This window comes from Uloborus diversus, chromosome 4 (genome assembly GCF_026930045.1).
Source record: "Uloborus diversus isolate 005 chromosome 4, Udiv.v.3.1, whole genome shotgun sequence".
NCBI lineage: Eukaryota > Metazoa > Arthropoda > Arachnida > Araneae > Uloboridae > Uloborus > Uloborus diversus.
Window position 1 is genome coordinate 19,209,706 of NC_072734.1, and position 16,414 is coordinate 19,226,119.

At 36.3% G+C, this 16,414-nt stretch overlaps 1 protein-coding gene across 1 annotated transcript; it reads left to right on the forward strand.

The window, feature by feature from the left end:
- The first annotated feature begins 11,407 nt into the window (after window positions 1-11,407).
- On the forward strand, window positions 11,408-16,414 carry LOC129219916 (uncharacterized). Its single transcript, XM_054854232.1, has 3 exons — window positions 11,408-13,725; window positions 14,676-15,012; window positions 16,394-16,414. The coding sequence occupies exons 1-3, from the start codon at window positions 11,408-11,410 to the stop codon at window positions 16,412-16,414; spliced, it is 2,676 nt and encodes an 891-aa protein (XP_054710207.1).

Here is a 16,414-nt window from a genome sequence, read left to right on the forward strand (position 1 = left end):
GAGTACTCGATTCAAAAGATCTCGAGAAGTCAATCGCTCGAGTACTCGATTTCAAAGATCTCGAGAAGTCAATCGCTCGAGTACTCGATTCGGAAGATATCGAGAAGTCAATCGCTCGAGTTCTCGATTTCAAAAGATCTCGATTATCAATCACTCGAGTGATCGACTTAAAAAGATCTCGATTATCAATCACTCGATTATCAGAAGTACTCGATTCCCGAGATCTCGATTATCAAAAGATCTCGATTATGCCCATCACTACTATATACACACAAAAGAATTTGTCTTCTTAGACTTCGAACTTTTTATCCATCCGTATGTGTAGTTTCATTTCAATTTTAAACAAAACTATTCATTTTTCTGTAAAATGAAACAAAAATTTTTCCATGGAATAATGTTTTATTGAAGAACATCTTCTTACTTCATCATTTCATTCTACTGATTGTGAAGAACCAAAATACGAAGACCAAGGCCGTAGCCAGGATTTTATTTCGGAGGGGGGGGGGGTCATAAATTTTAGACAAAAAGACAAAAAAGTCATCTGTTGGTGTGATTTTTGAAGCATATTGCACATTGGTAGACATATAGCGATGGGGGGAAGGGGGGAGGGAACAGAAAAATTTAAAAAAAAGGAAGAAGACGGAGGAGGGGGGGGGGGGGCAGGCGGTATTATTGGTCGACTTTTTTTTTTTTTTTTTTGAATTTTTTCTTTTGAACAGTAAATTTACTGAATTAATTACCATGAGTTGAAGCTACTTTATCAAAATATGAGCAAATAGTTTCTCAGATAATTTAAACATATTATTATGATATCATTTAGTCTAAATTAAATAATGTACAAGCCTTGTTGGTTCAAAAAAGATGTGTGGTGTCATAAATGTCGCAATTGTGAACGATACCAATGACATAAGGACCTTTAATTGGCCCTGAAATTGGACATGAAATTGCAATATGTACCACCAATCACTTTTCGTGAGCGTTAAGGGTCAGGAGCGCCCAAATGATTATTTGTAAGGTAGGTGCAGACCTAGGAGTATTTTTAATATTTTGAAATACAGGCCGAACTGACATTGGGTTTGATATCTCATTTTAGACGCAATTTCAAAGGACATTTTTTTAATAGCAATTTTAATCTATATTTGGCAGTAAAACAAGTGAAAGGTTTTGATTTGCACGGCGCTCCTCAGTAAATTTTTGAAGATCTAAAAGACGCATTTGCGACTGTCCCCAGAAATTTTTGTTATTGATGTTTCTAAAACTTAATTTTTTGGGATGCATGTTGACATGTTAGGGGAAAAGGTGGTTGATCTTACTCGGAAATTTTATTGAAGTTATGAGGCCTACGCTTGATGACCTCGGGGGGAGAAGAGAAGGTTCGAGGTTTTTAAAATTAGGAGTGGTTTGGGAGCTCATCAACGAAATTTTTTTAAAATGTGAGCTCTAATAAGGCAGTTTTAGAAGATTTTTGGTGATGTTAAGGGGAGGAGGGATTTAAAGACCCATTACAGGAAATTTTCTTAATTTGTAGTTTTAAACATGCATTTAGACAACTTTTGGTAACATAAAGGGAGGGAGGTGGTCCTCCGATCTGTTTTTGAAATTGAATCTTTTATCACCTACTATGCTATGGAGATGGGGGGGGGGGGCTCTACCCCGAAAGTTTTCGAAATTATAGTTATAAAAACGCAGTTTTAGACGATCTTTGGTAATGTTAGGGAGAAGAGAGATTCAAGGCCAACCCCCAGGAATTTTTTGAAGTTGAAATCTTCAAAACACGGTTGTAGGATCATCTTTGGTGACGATAAGGGGACCGGCAATCCTTCCCAACTGAAGCTCCAAAAACGTAATTTTGACTGACTTTCAATGATGTTGTGGGAGTTTTCGGAAGCTCTTCTTAGGAAATTTTTTGAAATTCAAGCTTTGAAAACTAAATTTACGACAATCTTTAATGATGTTGGCGAAAGAAGGGGGGGGGGGAGAAACATTCATAAAACAAAATTTTGAAAATTGCTTTTAAAACACGGGTTTTAGAAGATCTTCGCTAATGTTAAAATAGGAGGAGAGGTTTGGAGGCCATTCTCGGTAAACTTTCGGAGCGCTCCAGCGGAAAGTTTTTCTAAATTGAAGCCCCCAAAACGAAAGTTTAGACGATATTTAGCGATATTGGGGGGGGGGGGTGGGTAGGGGGGACATCTTAATTTTTCTGGGTTGAAGTTCGAAAAACAAAATTTTTGATTGCTTTTTTATAGCATGTAAAACTTTGAAAAATTCAGGGGGGGGGGAGTTCTGACCCTCCCCTTCCCACTGGCTACGGCCTTGACGAAGACAACTTATTCAAGGTAATGAATATGTTGCGCACACTTATTGAAAGTGTTTAATTTGTGGTTGATCTAAAATAGAATAAAAATACAGGGAATAAAAATGACCTATCCCTCGTTTTTAGACATGCTTACAATAACGGTTTAATCCTTGCACATGCGTAGTTAGTTTCCTATGGGAAGACGCCGCAATCTCTATTACATCACCAGATCGGATTGGGTCACCAAATTCCCTCCAAGTCTTCATTGCCATGAGGTGCATTTCGACCACGATCGAAATACATATTCCGAGCCTTCTTTTGCATGAAATAAAATTAAGAACTTATTCAAGGTACTGAATCTGTTGTCTTTACATATTAAAGTGTTCAACTTCATATTTTCCAGTTTGACTCAAATAGAATAAAAATACAGGGGATAAAATAAAGACTATTTGTCTTTCCTCTTGGAAATGTCTCCAACAACGGATTGATCTTGACTCATACGCAATTGCCTCAGGAGAAGACGCCGCAAACCCAATTACATCACCAGATCGGATTAGATCATCAAATTCCCTCAAAGTCTTCATTGCCAAGAGGTACATTTTTACCACGATCGAGATACATATTTCTAGCCTTTTTTTATATGAGGCAAAAACAAGAAATGAAAAAGAAAACAAAAAATGAAAAAGTGAGTGATGTATGGCTGTCAGCTTTTAGATTACTTTAAAACACATTCCGTCTTAGCTTCTTTTTTGCTCGGATAGATACACAAATAAACTAACTTCCTTTTCTCATTTTTAGGATTTAGAACTTTTTCCGCCGTCTTCCTTGAAAGTCAGCCAAGGTAAAAATGGACATAAAATGTTTGTGAATTAGAGCAATGCTCTAGCATTTCGCATTTGATGCACTCCACTTTCGACTCGAGAAACAGACTCATTCATTGGTATGACGGGGTGCAGCCGATGACATAATGCGAGGAAACCGCTTGCCGATACCAAGCCGCCAGCCAGCAGCGATACAAGAAGTCTCTGTTTATGATTCGCACGACTGGAAGGCTTGTTATGAACCAGTGTTCCGGAATACCATGAAAAGTAGCATATATAATTAATTTTCCAGGTGTATTTGGTGTATTTCATTCTTCAGACATAAACTCTCTGCTAGAGTTAAGTGAATGCCTTGTTTTTGAGGACGAATCCAAGTAAAATAAATACAGTCATTCAAGGTAGCTTCAAGCCAGAATTTTGCTATTTTTAACTCTCTCACTTACATTTTAATAGTTTTCTTCCAGAGATGCCGGTATTAATAATTAAATCTATTCAAAACGAATTACTTGCCTGGTTTTTAGCTGTCCTGTACTTACATAGAGTACAGAATTTTTACCATTAGGGAAACATTCTATATTTGCCAAAAGTCCCCCGTTGTACTTTACAACATCACAAGATTACTATCATTAGCAAAATTGCATGGAATTTTGCAATGTAGGAAGAACATTTTCAACACACAAATATCTTTATCTTTACTAATAACTAGTGGCAGCGTACGGCTTTGCCCGTAGTAGAAAATTAAAAGCTCTTTTGGTTCGTCTGTATATTTACAAATCATGTATGGTGAATTTTGGCTTGTGCCCATGTTACGGTTCCACGTTATGATAATTTCGTAATTTACTCTTTCATCTTATGAGAATTTTGCTCTTAAAATTGGAACAGAAAAAGAACAACATCGATTTTTCGAAAAAATCGCTTCGAGGTGCACAGCACATCCTCATGCTACAAACTAACTTTGTGCCAAATTTCATGAAAATCGGCCGAACGTGACGCTATGCGCGTCACAGAGATCCTAACAGACAGACAGAGATCCGGACAGAGAGAGATCCTGACAGACAGAGAGAGAGAGAGAGATCCGGACAGAGAGACTTTCAGCTTTGTTATTAGTAAAGATAAAAGTTGAAAGTATCTGTGTTTCTGGATCTCTGTCTGTCTGTCAGGATCTCTGTGATGCGCATAGCGCCTTGACCGTTCGGCTGATTTTCATGAAATTTGGCACAAAATTAGTTTGTAGCATGGGAGTGTTCACCTCGAAGCGATTTTTCAAAAATTCGATTTTGTTCTTTTTCTATTCCAATTTTAAGAACATTTCATCGGGCAAATTATCATAACATGGACGAGTCAATTACCAAATTATTATAACGGGGAACCGTAACATGGGCGGTCATTCAACATAGCAAAGTGGCGAGAAATTCATCATCCATTATTTGTAAATATACAGGCAAACCAAATGACCGTTTAATTTTCTACTACGGGCAAAGTCGTGTGGGTACCACTAGTGCAAAATAAATTAAAGTTGCCCAAAGTAAGGATTGGAAAAAAAAACTGTTAAAAAAAAAAAAAAAAAACAAATCACTTTTTTTGGTTTAAACCGGGTTTATTTGGTTCAAACACTATTTGTAAAAAGAATTATTTTACTTCTGAAAGTCATTTGTTAATGAATGTTTAATATTCAGATTTGAACCTAATTACTTGATGATTAATTAAAAATCAATCATTCATTTCATTTCCTCTTAAGTAGAGCTTTCTATAGGGGAAATATTGCTTGAAAATCTTTAAGTATTAAAGAGGTACCATAAATTTAATAAATAGACCATGGCACAAATGAATAATCAAAGAAATAATTTACTATGAGAGTTAAGACATAATTATAAATTATCAAGACTAAAATCTTCTAAATCAATTTCCTCATAATTATAGCTCTCTACGAAAAATATATAAATAAAATTAAAATGAAATATTCTGAGCATGGAAAGTATTTTGTAGTATTTACAAAGGAATAACAAGTCTGATTTACATTTTGCAATTTTTAAAATCAAAAGACCAACACATATTTTGTTTAAAGATTTAAAAAAAAAGTTACAGATCATCTAATAATTTACGCAATGCATCATTTCTAACTTGATAGATGAACTTGATAAATCGTTCAAGAAAAGCAGATGATAGCTTAATGTTTGGTAATGTGTAACCTTTCAAGCAATTTCTCTTTAAGCATACAGAAAATTCTGGTGTAACCTTACGTAGAAATGAGTGAGACGTTACGCTATAATTACATTTCCATGGTGCAGCCTTCTACAAGCAATGTGTAACTTTATACCAGTTATACCAGTTAAGTTACTCCAGAGTAGTGGAGTCAGCTAAGCTGCCACCAATTTTATGGAGTACTAGTGGTACCCGCACGGCTTTGCCCGTAGTAGAAGAATTAAAAGGTCTTTTGGTTCGCTGTATATTTACAAATAATGTATGGTGAATTTTCTCGCCAATTGGCTTGTACCAATGTTACGGTTCCACGGTTGCACTTCGCCCATTTTGACCATAAGAGGCACTGAACGGAACACCATGCATCCACCAATCAATGGCAACGTAATGAAAACAGAGGCTCCCTGTGGCGCCCTCTTTGTTTCAATGAGTTCCAGCAATAGTCACGGCCTATGAGAATTAAGTGGGGCCATGCATAGACGAAATTTTTTAGTGTAATGTTGGACAAAATAAAGAACCACGTGGATGAGCTTAGAGGGCCACAGGTGGCCCGCGTGCCTTTGGTTAGGCAAAACTGGTTTAGGTTAAGCGTGACAAAACCACGGTTTACGAACAAAGTTATTGTTAATACTGTTTCTGCTTTCAATAGTGTATTACACAGCTCATGTGTCAATACTTTTCTCCGCAGAGCATCGTGCTTTAAGATTTCCTTATAGTTTTCGTAAAGATAAAAGGCGTGCATTAACTGGCTAGCAATAGTAAAAAATTGATAATAAACTAGAAATGTCTCTAGATAACGGTTTACCAACTAAATTTTTTAATTTTCATGTCTAACTAACAACAGGGTATAATTTTGTTAACAATAACAATAAAATTGGCTTACAGAATTTGAACAAAATTTCGAAACATTGTTTTGAAGAACTAGGGGGCTCCTCCCGCTGCTCGCTGAAGCTCACCAAAACCCAAAGGTTACTAAGCAATCGTATTTAGTTTGTCTAGCTTTAAATCTTGTGTTCAGTAAACTACCGCCCATTAGCCAGGGCTAAAGCAGAAATACATGGAATACACCGCCAGCTCAGTCATTTCCAGGCTGGAAATGACTGAGCTGGCGGTGTATTCCATGTATTTAAATCTTGTGTTAGGAAGAATCAAATTGAAATATACTTTGCACTTAGAACAGAGGGAAAATTCCCCTCCCATCCCGTAAAAAAATAATTTAAGAAAAGAGCTCATCATTATTTAGAACAATATTGAAATCCCACTCCCACCAGAAAAAAAAAAAGAACGTGATAAAAATGAGCATAACAAAATTATTATTAAGCTATTTATAAAACACTTGTAGAACACAAATTTTTAATCTTATCTTATCATATAAATCTTTTCAAAGTTTTGATTTTGAAAATTTTACTGCAATAAGATGAAAGGATAAATTTCAGCGGGCGAGAATTTGTACTCTTTTGTAAACCTCGAAAACCTATAAACGCCCGGATAAGGGTGAATATTTTAATAAAAAATATAATATATAGGTGCAAACATCTACAGTCTGAGTAAAAACTTTAAGGCCAGTAAGTTTTTTTGTGAAAAAAATAAAATTAAATTAAAAGGATTTTAATACTATTGAATTATTAATTACTAGCAAAAATACCCGGCGTTGCCTGGGTCAGTAATAATTGTGAGAAGCAATGGCTACTTTCATTCGTTTTCTGTGTTAACTGAAAGAAGTCAAAATACACCGCTTTGACGCGATTAAAAATTGAGCTTCTTCCTTATCCACAAAAGTAAAATAGCAATAAATATAAAGAACGAAATAGTATTCAATTAGAAACGAAAGCACGACATTTAAGCACATAAAAATTTGAAGAATTTCCAAAATATGAACTAAAAAAAACACAGATCACTAAAAAAAACGTGCGCTTTGTTTAATTAAATAGTACACACACGCAAAAAGAAAAAAAAGCTCTCTACTATGTTTCCCTAAGTGTGCAAAAAGTAGAGTTTCCAAATGTTTAAATGACTTTAAACTCATATTTGCTCCGGAGAAGCCTTGATTGAAAACTTTCAATATGGTTACTATTAATATTGATGTCGTAAAGCAACAATTTTTTTAACAATGGGTTTTGTATTTAATCATTTAATGGGGAAATAACATGAATTTACTGTTTTCCATCGTTTTTAGCCTACTTTCCCCAGTAAAAATCAGAGAAAGAAGAAAAAAGCATGAAAGAAGGCTTAATACATCTTAAAAATATCCCGAAAAACAAAAAAAAGTCAAAAACAAATAAAATAGTTAGATAAATATTGAAAAATTAAAAATTGGAAAGTAGGGTATTGAGATGGGGAAAAATGTCTGTCGGTCTGTCGGTCTGTCTGTCCCCCCCTAATAACTTTTGAATGAATAGTCCGATTCGAACAAATTTTTTTTTGTTAGAAAAATCTCGGCGAGGACATCTCATTCCCATAATTCATTTTTTGATTTGAACAATTTTTCGTTCAATTTTGAACAGTTCAAAAAAAACTTAACATTAGCGCCTACGGGGAAATTCAAATCAAAAATAAATCTTGAACTTAGAAGCGAAGTGTCTTCAAATAAACTTTGTAGGGAAAAACTTTTGATAAAAAACATGTATCGAAAATATCTTTTTGATTTGAACAAGTTTTCGTTCAATTTTGAACAGTTCAAATCTCTTAACATTAGCGCCTAAGGGGAAACTGAAAGTCAATATAGATTCTGAACTTAAAGGCGGATTTACTTCAAACAAACTTTGTTGGAAATAGCTCTTGACGACCTACTCCCGACTCCGACTCCGAGAATTTAGGGGCACCTGACACCGACTCTGACTCCTGTTCCCGACAATTAATCGGACTCCGACTCCCCGACTTCGACTTGACTTCGTAGCTTTGGCAAACATTTATACACGGAGGACAAATGACTGACTCCGATTCTTGGATATTCGACTCCGACTCTTTTATCCCAAAATGAGATCGACTCCGACTCCGCTGCTGTGGTTTTAACTGTGAAATAATTATTGTTGATATGATTTGTTTTTATTTTCACGCTAAAGTTTTAATTTAGGTATTTAGTTTTCGGTGAATAAACTCGAAAAATATGCGCAGACGATTTTTTTTTTGACAATGAAAATTATTTCTTAAGTTGACATTTTATTGTTTTTTTATTTTGGTAAGTGCATTAATTCGTTTAAAAAATTATTTTTGGCAACAGGGGGAAAAGAAACGATTTTTTTTTATATGATGTATTTATTTTAATGAACTTATTATTATTTTTTTTTCGTTTTGAAAGCTGTTAAAAAAATTTTTTAATGGAAAGAAGTGTATTAGCTGCTTTTTTTAAAAGGTGCTGCTATTTTATTTGTTCGTTTTTTTGAAGAAAAGTAAGGACTATTTTATTCCTAGAAATCAGCTTAAAATATTAAAAAAAAATATGTTTGAAAAAATTTGCGATTTTAGCTATTTTTGAGAATATTGATCAGGTACTAGAAAGTAGTATGGGTATACGGGAAAGTAGGCTCGTCTAGTTCTAGACGGAACTTCTTGTTAAACTAAATTTTTTAGAAATAAATGTTACTTCCTGATAATGTAGCTATATGTGGGTTAAAATAGTTAAAATCTGTCCAGTCCTTTTGAAGTTTACCTCGGACATCCTTACATACAGAAGTAGCCATTTATGTATATAGATGAGGATAAAAATCCTAAGAAAGCATGCTTGCTTCAGAGAAACCATGATTCAAAATTCTCATTATGATTGGTATTAATATTGCTGTTGTAAGGCAACGAATTTTTGTAACAATGGGTTTTAAATTTAATCATTTAATGGGAAAATTACATGAAATTTACTGCTTTCCATCATAACTTTTTAAAAATAAGTTTTTTAGAAATAAATTATAGCCTATGTTGCTTCCTGATCATGTAGTGGAAAATTTTTAAAATATGTCCAATAGTTTTGAAGTTTATCCCGGACATCCTTACATACAGAAGTAGCCATTTATGTATAGTACCTGGACGACCGAGTCTCGCTCGGTTTAAAAAGAATTATTTTTTGTCAACTTGTGTGTTTCTAAGGTTCGATACTTTTTCAAATATACTTGAAAAGTATCACGTTAACGAAATATTAAGGTTCTCGTCAATCGTTGGATATGCTTCCGAGAAAGGAGAGATATACTGTCGTGTGCAGGTAAACGGCAATATCTGCAGAAATGAGTTTTCGAGATAGTTGAAGAAATGTGTGGTGGATTCAATACTAACAAAAGGAAAAAGTTGGAATTAGACTTTTTTTCGCGCCTTTTTTTTCAACGGAAATCAAATAAGCGAGCTTGTACAGTAAAGATATCGTACAATAGATGACAAAAATGCAAAAACATACAAAATGAAAAATCTGCAGTTACTGCTCTTTACCTGCACACGGCAGTATACATGTAAACACTTAAAACGAATAAGATAGATGAGGATTCTTAAGAAAGCAATAAATGTCATGCTTGCTCCAGAGAAGCCTTGATTCAAAATTTTCATTATGATTACTATTAATATTGCTGTTGTAAGTGTTGAAACTCGTTTGATAATTTGGCAACACTGTTTTTACTATAGTTATGTTTAGTGAACCTGGCAACGGAAAATGTTTAGAATTACTTTCTTTTGAATTGTCGTTATTATACGACCTACGGTTCTAAGCTAATTATATACGATTATTATACGTTTTAAGTTGCTCAATATGTTTAAGAATTATATCCTGTGTATTTCATGTCGTCTACAATAAATTGTATACCCGGGATTTACGAAGTTTTATTTGAGTAACAACAAGTGGCGTCCGTGATATTTGAACTTTGTATTTTTTGATTCGAATAGCGAATATGTCTGACAACGAAGACAAAGATGATGCCGTTATCACTCAGAAATTCGACAAATTTGAAAGATTACGGAAAGAAAGAACTAATTTACGAAGGTTATTTACCACGACTTGTAATCAATTTGAAAGAACACAGAAAGAAGAAGTCGGAGGTAATGAACTTGGCGCAATTTTTAATAAGTTGGCGGATAAAGCCGAGCGTTTATTTAGTGCTGATGCTCAATTATTGGAAATTTACGAGCAAAGCGATAAGGAATATGATGAAATGGAAACGTATAGAGATCGCTTTATTGAACTTAAAACAGAATATGAGCATTGTTTACGGCGTAGTACGGGGATTAGCGCTTCTTCGCCAATTGATACAGCTACGATTGGGAAGTTGAAGCTTCCAAAAATTGAATTGAAAGAATATGACCTAATGCCAAGGACTTGGGTTGCCTTTTGGGCGCAATACAGTCGTATTCATGAAGATACTAGTATATTAGAAGAGGATAAGTTTCAGTATCTTCTGTCATCATTGAAGCCTACTTCGAAAGCACGCAATATAGTAGAAAGTTATCCACCATCTAAGAAAAATTATGCCAAGGTTATCGAACATCTCGAGTCCAGGTTTGGCAGACGTGATTTATTAATTGACGTGTTTATACGAGATCTTTTAACATTGGTAAACAACCGAGCTAACATTAAGCTTTCTGATTTGTACGACAAGCTCGGTTCGTGTTTAAGAGCTGCGAAGCTGCCTCAGTGAGTACAGAAGAGAGAAAATCAATTGTAATACGTAGACGCTGCTGCTTGGTGTGCTTGAAGATTGGACACATGGCGAAAAACTGTCGCAGTAATATTCATTGCCTTGTATGTGGAAAGCGACACTACGTAATCTTGTGTCCAGAATTGTCTAGAAAAAATAAGGTTCAACTCCCTAATGAATCAAAGATAGAAGTGAATACGTCCACTTTATTTACAGAACTTACACCTCAGAAGGTTATATATTTGAAAACAATATTGATACGTTTAAGAAATGGAAATCAAGAAATTTATGTCAGAGCCCTCCTTGATGATGGATCACAGCGATCTTACGTAACCAACCAAGTAGTTAAAGAGTTAAGGTTAAAGCCTTCAGGTACAGAGTTATTGTCCCAAGGACTATTTGGTGGTAAGCAAACAGCTGAAGTTAAACATGGTCGCTATGACATCAACGTTCAGAGTATCGATAGAAGGTTTTCGTGCAACATGTCAATTTTGGACCAGCCCAAGATATGTTCTTCTTTGCCTCGCATACGTGACCCAGATTTAGTACAAGAATTAAAACGTCGAGGAATTGAACTAACAGACATAGGTCCAGAAACTCCTCCTATTGACATGCTCATCGGTGCTGACTTTCTGGGAGGAATATTAACAGGAAGAATAGAAGTTCTGCCATCTGGTATAACAGCCGTAAAAACGAAACTCGGATGGAGTGTTTTAGGTCCAGGAAAGAAGAGCAGCATAAATATGGTATCGCTATGTATGCATCACTCAGAGATACACAAAATTTGGGACTTAGAATCTTTGGGTATAACAGATCCCACTGAGAGGAAAACAACTAAGGAGCTAGATGAAGAAACGGTCACATTTTTTCAAGAGACAATTCGGAAAACTGGCAACAGGTATGAGGTGGCTCTTCCATGGCTAGCAGGACATCCTCACTTGTATGATGGATACGACCAGGCAGAAGCAAGACTTCGCACCGTTACTAAGCGTCTTTTGAAAGACAATTACTACGAACTGTATAATGGTGTCTTACAGCAGTGGAAGAATGATAACATCATAGAGGAGGTGACAGAAGCTGAAATGTCAAGTTCAAAGGCTTGTCATTATTTGCCACATCATCCAGTCGTTAAATCATCAAGCGCTACCACGAAGGTCAGGCCAGTCTTTGACGCTTCATGCAAACGCCCCGGATATGCCTCCTTAAATGACTGTCTTAGTACAGGACCAAGTTTATTAAGTGAAATCCCTCGCCTCATAAGTAAATTTCGTTGTGGTGCCATTGGAGTAATTGCAGACATTAAACAAGCATTTCTTCAACTCTCTTTAGCTGCCAAAGATAGAGACTACCTAAGATTCCTTTGGTGGGAAGACAAAGAACACACTAAGATGAAATTTTACAGGCATTGTCGTGTTGTTTTCGGTGTTTCATCAAGCCCCTTCTTATTAAATGCCACGATTAAATTTCATCTTGAATCGCAGGAATTCCAATCAATAGTCCTGCAAAACACGATCAATCGAATGAAAGAAGGATTTTATGTAGACAACTTAGTCACGAGTGTGAATACCAGCGAAGAACTGGAACAATTAAAATCGCAAGCCATAGAAGTAATGCAAAAGGCTTCCTTTGAATTGAGATGCTGGGCTTACAGTGGAATTGAAGAAAGTATAGATCATAATGTACTTGGCCTGAAATGGGACACTCATGCAGATGAACTTTATTGTGCTGGCTGTAAAATGACTTCAGAAAAAGTCCTTTCGAAGAGAAAGCTTCTCTCTGTAGTTAACAGCATATACGATCCTATTGGATTTACGTCACCTGCAACTCTTCTTCCAAAATTATTGCTTCAAGAAGCTTGGAAAAACAAGATAGGCTGGGACGACGATCTGCCTCTGAATATTCAACATAGATATCAACACTGGGCGAAGCATATTGATCTCATAGAACAGTGCAGAATACCTCGTCGATTAATGCTAGGAACTCTTGAGAATACAAGCCTGCATGTCTTTACCGATGCTTCCGCAGATGCATACGCTTGCTGTGTATACTTACGCTCTGAAGAAGAAACGGGAACCTCTGTCCAGTTAATAACTGCCAAAGCCAGAGTAGCCCCGATGAAAAGACCGACGATTCCACGCTTAGAATTGCTTGGAGCTACAATGGGTGCAAGAATAGCAAGTACCGTTTTAGAAGCAATACAGCAACCTTTGAAAATTTCCTTTTGGGTCGATTCAATGGTTGTCCTAAGCTGGATAACGAAAGGAGAACCGTGGAATACTTTCGTCGGCAACCGGGTTAAAGAAATACGTCAACTTACAAATGTCGATAGCTGGAGATTTGTACCAGGAGCTATGAATCCGGCCGACTTGCCCTCGCGTTCTTGTAATTGGAAGGAGCTGATAGATAGTCGATGGTGGGAGGGTCCCACTTGGCTACAAGAAACAGAAAATACCTGGCCAAATACTGAGATTACGATGCCTGAAGAAGCTTTAGTTGAAAGAAAGAAAAGTGTTATCTGCAGCACGAATATTAACTTACAGGAAAACTTCAGCAAGAAGCTTCTATACTTTTCTAAGTACAGCAAAGTTATAAGAATGGTAGCTTGGATGCTGAGATTTATAAATAATGCTAGGTATAAGTCCACCCGAGTTATCTCCGAGTTAACATGTGAAGAAATACAGAAGGCAGAACTCGCCGTCATTAAATTGGTACAAACAGAACTGCATGCTGAATTGAAGGAAAAATACTCGAAGTCTATACGATTTTCCGAAGAGTCTGGAGTTTTAAAAGTTGAAACTAAGTTAGTTTTGGGTGAAGACCCAGAAGATTTTCAAAAACCAACCGTACTACCAGATCATCCCATCGTGAGACTGTACATCGAATACGTTCATAAAGCTTTGATGCATAGTGGTGTTCAGACAACTCTGAATCATATTCGAGAGCTCTACTGGATTCCTCGCGGTCGGAGGGTTGTTACAGAGGTTATAAGCAAGTGTGTGATCTGCAAGCGACATTCAAGCAAGCCAGTACAGCCGAATACAGCGCCTCTGCCCATTGATAGAACAAAACGCATTTCTGCATTCCAAGTCACTGGTGTAGATTTGGCGGGACCTTTACACTTACGTCAGGGTACCAAGGCATGGATTGTTTTGTTCACATGTGCTGTATATAGAGCCATTCACCTAGAGCTCGTCACGTCATTGTCAGCTGAAGCATTCCGGCAAGCAATGAGAAGATTCTTCGCTAGAAGAGGGAGATGCTCTGTAATGTATTCTGACAATGGGGGTCAAATTTTACTGGAACAGCACGAGCCCTTCAATCATTGAATTGGGAGGAAATACAATCTGAATGTGCCTTGCAAAACATCAAATGGCATTTTAGCCCACCCACCGCGCCATGGTATGGTGGTTGGTGGGAGAGAATGGTACGTAGTATTAAACAAATTTTACGAAAGTGCTTGGGAAAGGCTTGCGTGACATACGAAGAGATGCTCACGGTGTTGTGCGAAGCAGAAAGTGTCATTAATGAGAGACCACTCACCTATATTTCGGACGATCCGAATGAAATGACACCTGTAACTCCAGCTCATTTCATACAAGACATAAGAGGATCAGAAACACATGACTTGGACATCCTTGACTCCCAGCATTTATTAAAAAGAGTGCGTTATGTACAAAGTTTGCGCGATAATTTTCGAAAACGTTTCCAGAGGGAATATTTAGGTGAACTTGTACGTAATCCAAAATCTAGATCAAAACAGCAGGAAATTTCGGTGGGAGAAATAGTTCTCATAGGATGTGAGGACACTAAGAGATTAAACTGGCCATTAGGTCGTGTTGTTGAACTGTATCCTGGCAGGGATGGTATCCAAAGAATTGCCAAACTACGAGTTGCTAATGGCTACCTCGTTAGACCTTTGCAGAGGCTGTATCCTCTCGAAATGTCAATCAGTGATTTGCCATCAGACCTAGCAGCAAATGGGAAGGAGGTGGCAGCTAATCTCGATTCTGGATACTTGGAGTCTACAGCAGTTCCTATTCCAAAAACCCTCAACCCTGACGCTGAGATTTTCATTCCCATGACCGAGGTACCTCAGCCAGTGAAACAAACCCGCAGTGGTCGACGAATAGTCCCTCCACAACGTTTGGACTTGTAGACTTCAATTATTTTTTTTTTCTCGTTCTGTGACTTTAAAATTGTGTTAACTATTATTTGCATTATTCATCATTGTCTTTCATTTTGTTATAATTTGAAATTATTTATTATGTATTTTATTTTATTGTAGTTTTGTATTGCGACCAGCTTTATTTGCAATACAAAAGGTGGGAGTATGTTGAAACTCGTTTGATAATTTGGCAACACTGTTTTTACTATAGTTATGTTTAGTGAACCTGGCAACGAAAAATGTTTAGAATTACTTTCTTTTGAATTGTCGTTATTATACGTCCTACTGTTCTAAGCTAATTATATACTATTATTATACGTTTTAAGTTGCTCAATATGTTTAAGAATTATATCCTGTGTATGTCATGTCATCTACAATAAATTGTATACCCGGGATTTACGAAGTTTTATTTGAGTAACAACAGCCATATTGCTGTTTAGAAGTGGCCACCGGGTGGCCACTACTAGATCACAGAATAATATTATGTCAGAAATGAGGCAGGTTTTTATGTAAAGAGATTACAGACATATTAAAAGGAAAATTGAGTAGATTTATGAAAAACTTTCCTGATTCAGTGGTGGCCACTCGGTGGCCACTTTTGAATTTCCCAACTTTTTTGGTACCAGTAGTGGCCAAGTAAACTCAGCCAAAAAAAGCAACTATTTCAAGTTGAAAACGCTCCAAACATGATCTTTCACATTTCATAATATGGTTACAGCTCTAAAATATTATTTTTGAGCATTGTTCTATTCATAATACGACATAATGTTTATATACCTATACCTCGTTACGGAGAAGCGTTAGAAGACATCTGAAAAAACATCGACAATCCAGGCGACCGTATTAAATAATTGATAACAATTTTCCATGATGCTCCACCTACTCCTCCTTTAACTGCTCACTACACTATAGCCTGAGATCTACCTCCAGCAAGTTTGAATCCACTGCGACCCCTAGAATCCTTATTTTAAATATATAAACCTTGAAGTGGCTACTACTGAAGCAGTGGCCACTACTGGTGCATTTACCTTAAATAAGGCAAAGAAAATTCACTATTGGTGACTGAGAAACGTTATCCTAATAAATCACACTGCAGATAAAAACTTTTGTTTTGAAATAATGAGGTGGGTGTGTTCTTGAAAGATGCTATTTTGAGAATCCACTGTATTCCTAAAATATCGATTAATATTTTTATTGACAACAAGACAAACCTTCCCGTTACTGGTTGGCTGACCACAACTTGTTTATTACCCTGTGTAAAAATTACAAAAAGTTTTAATGCAAAAGTTCCATTCTTCTTCAGACACCTCACCTCACCAGTTAA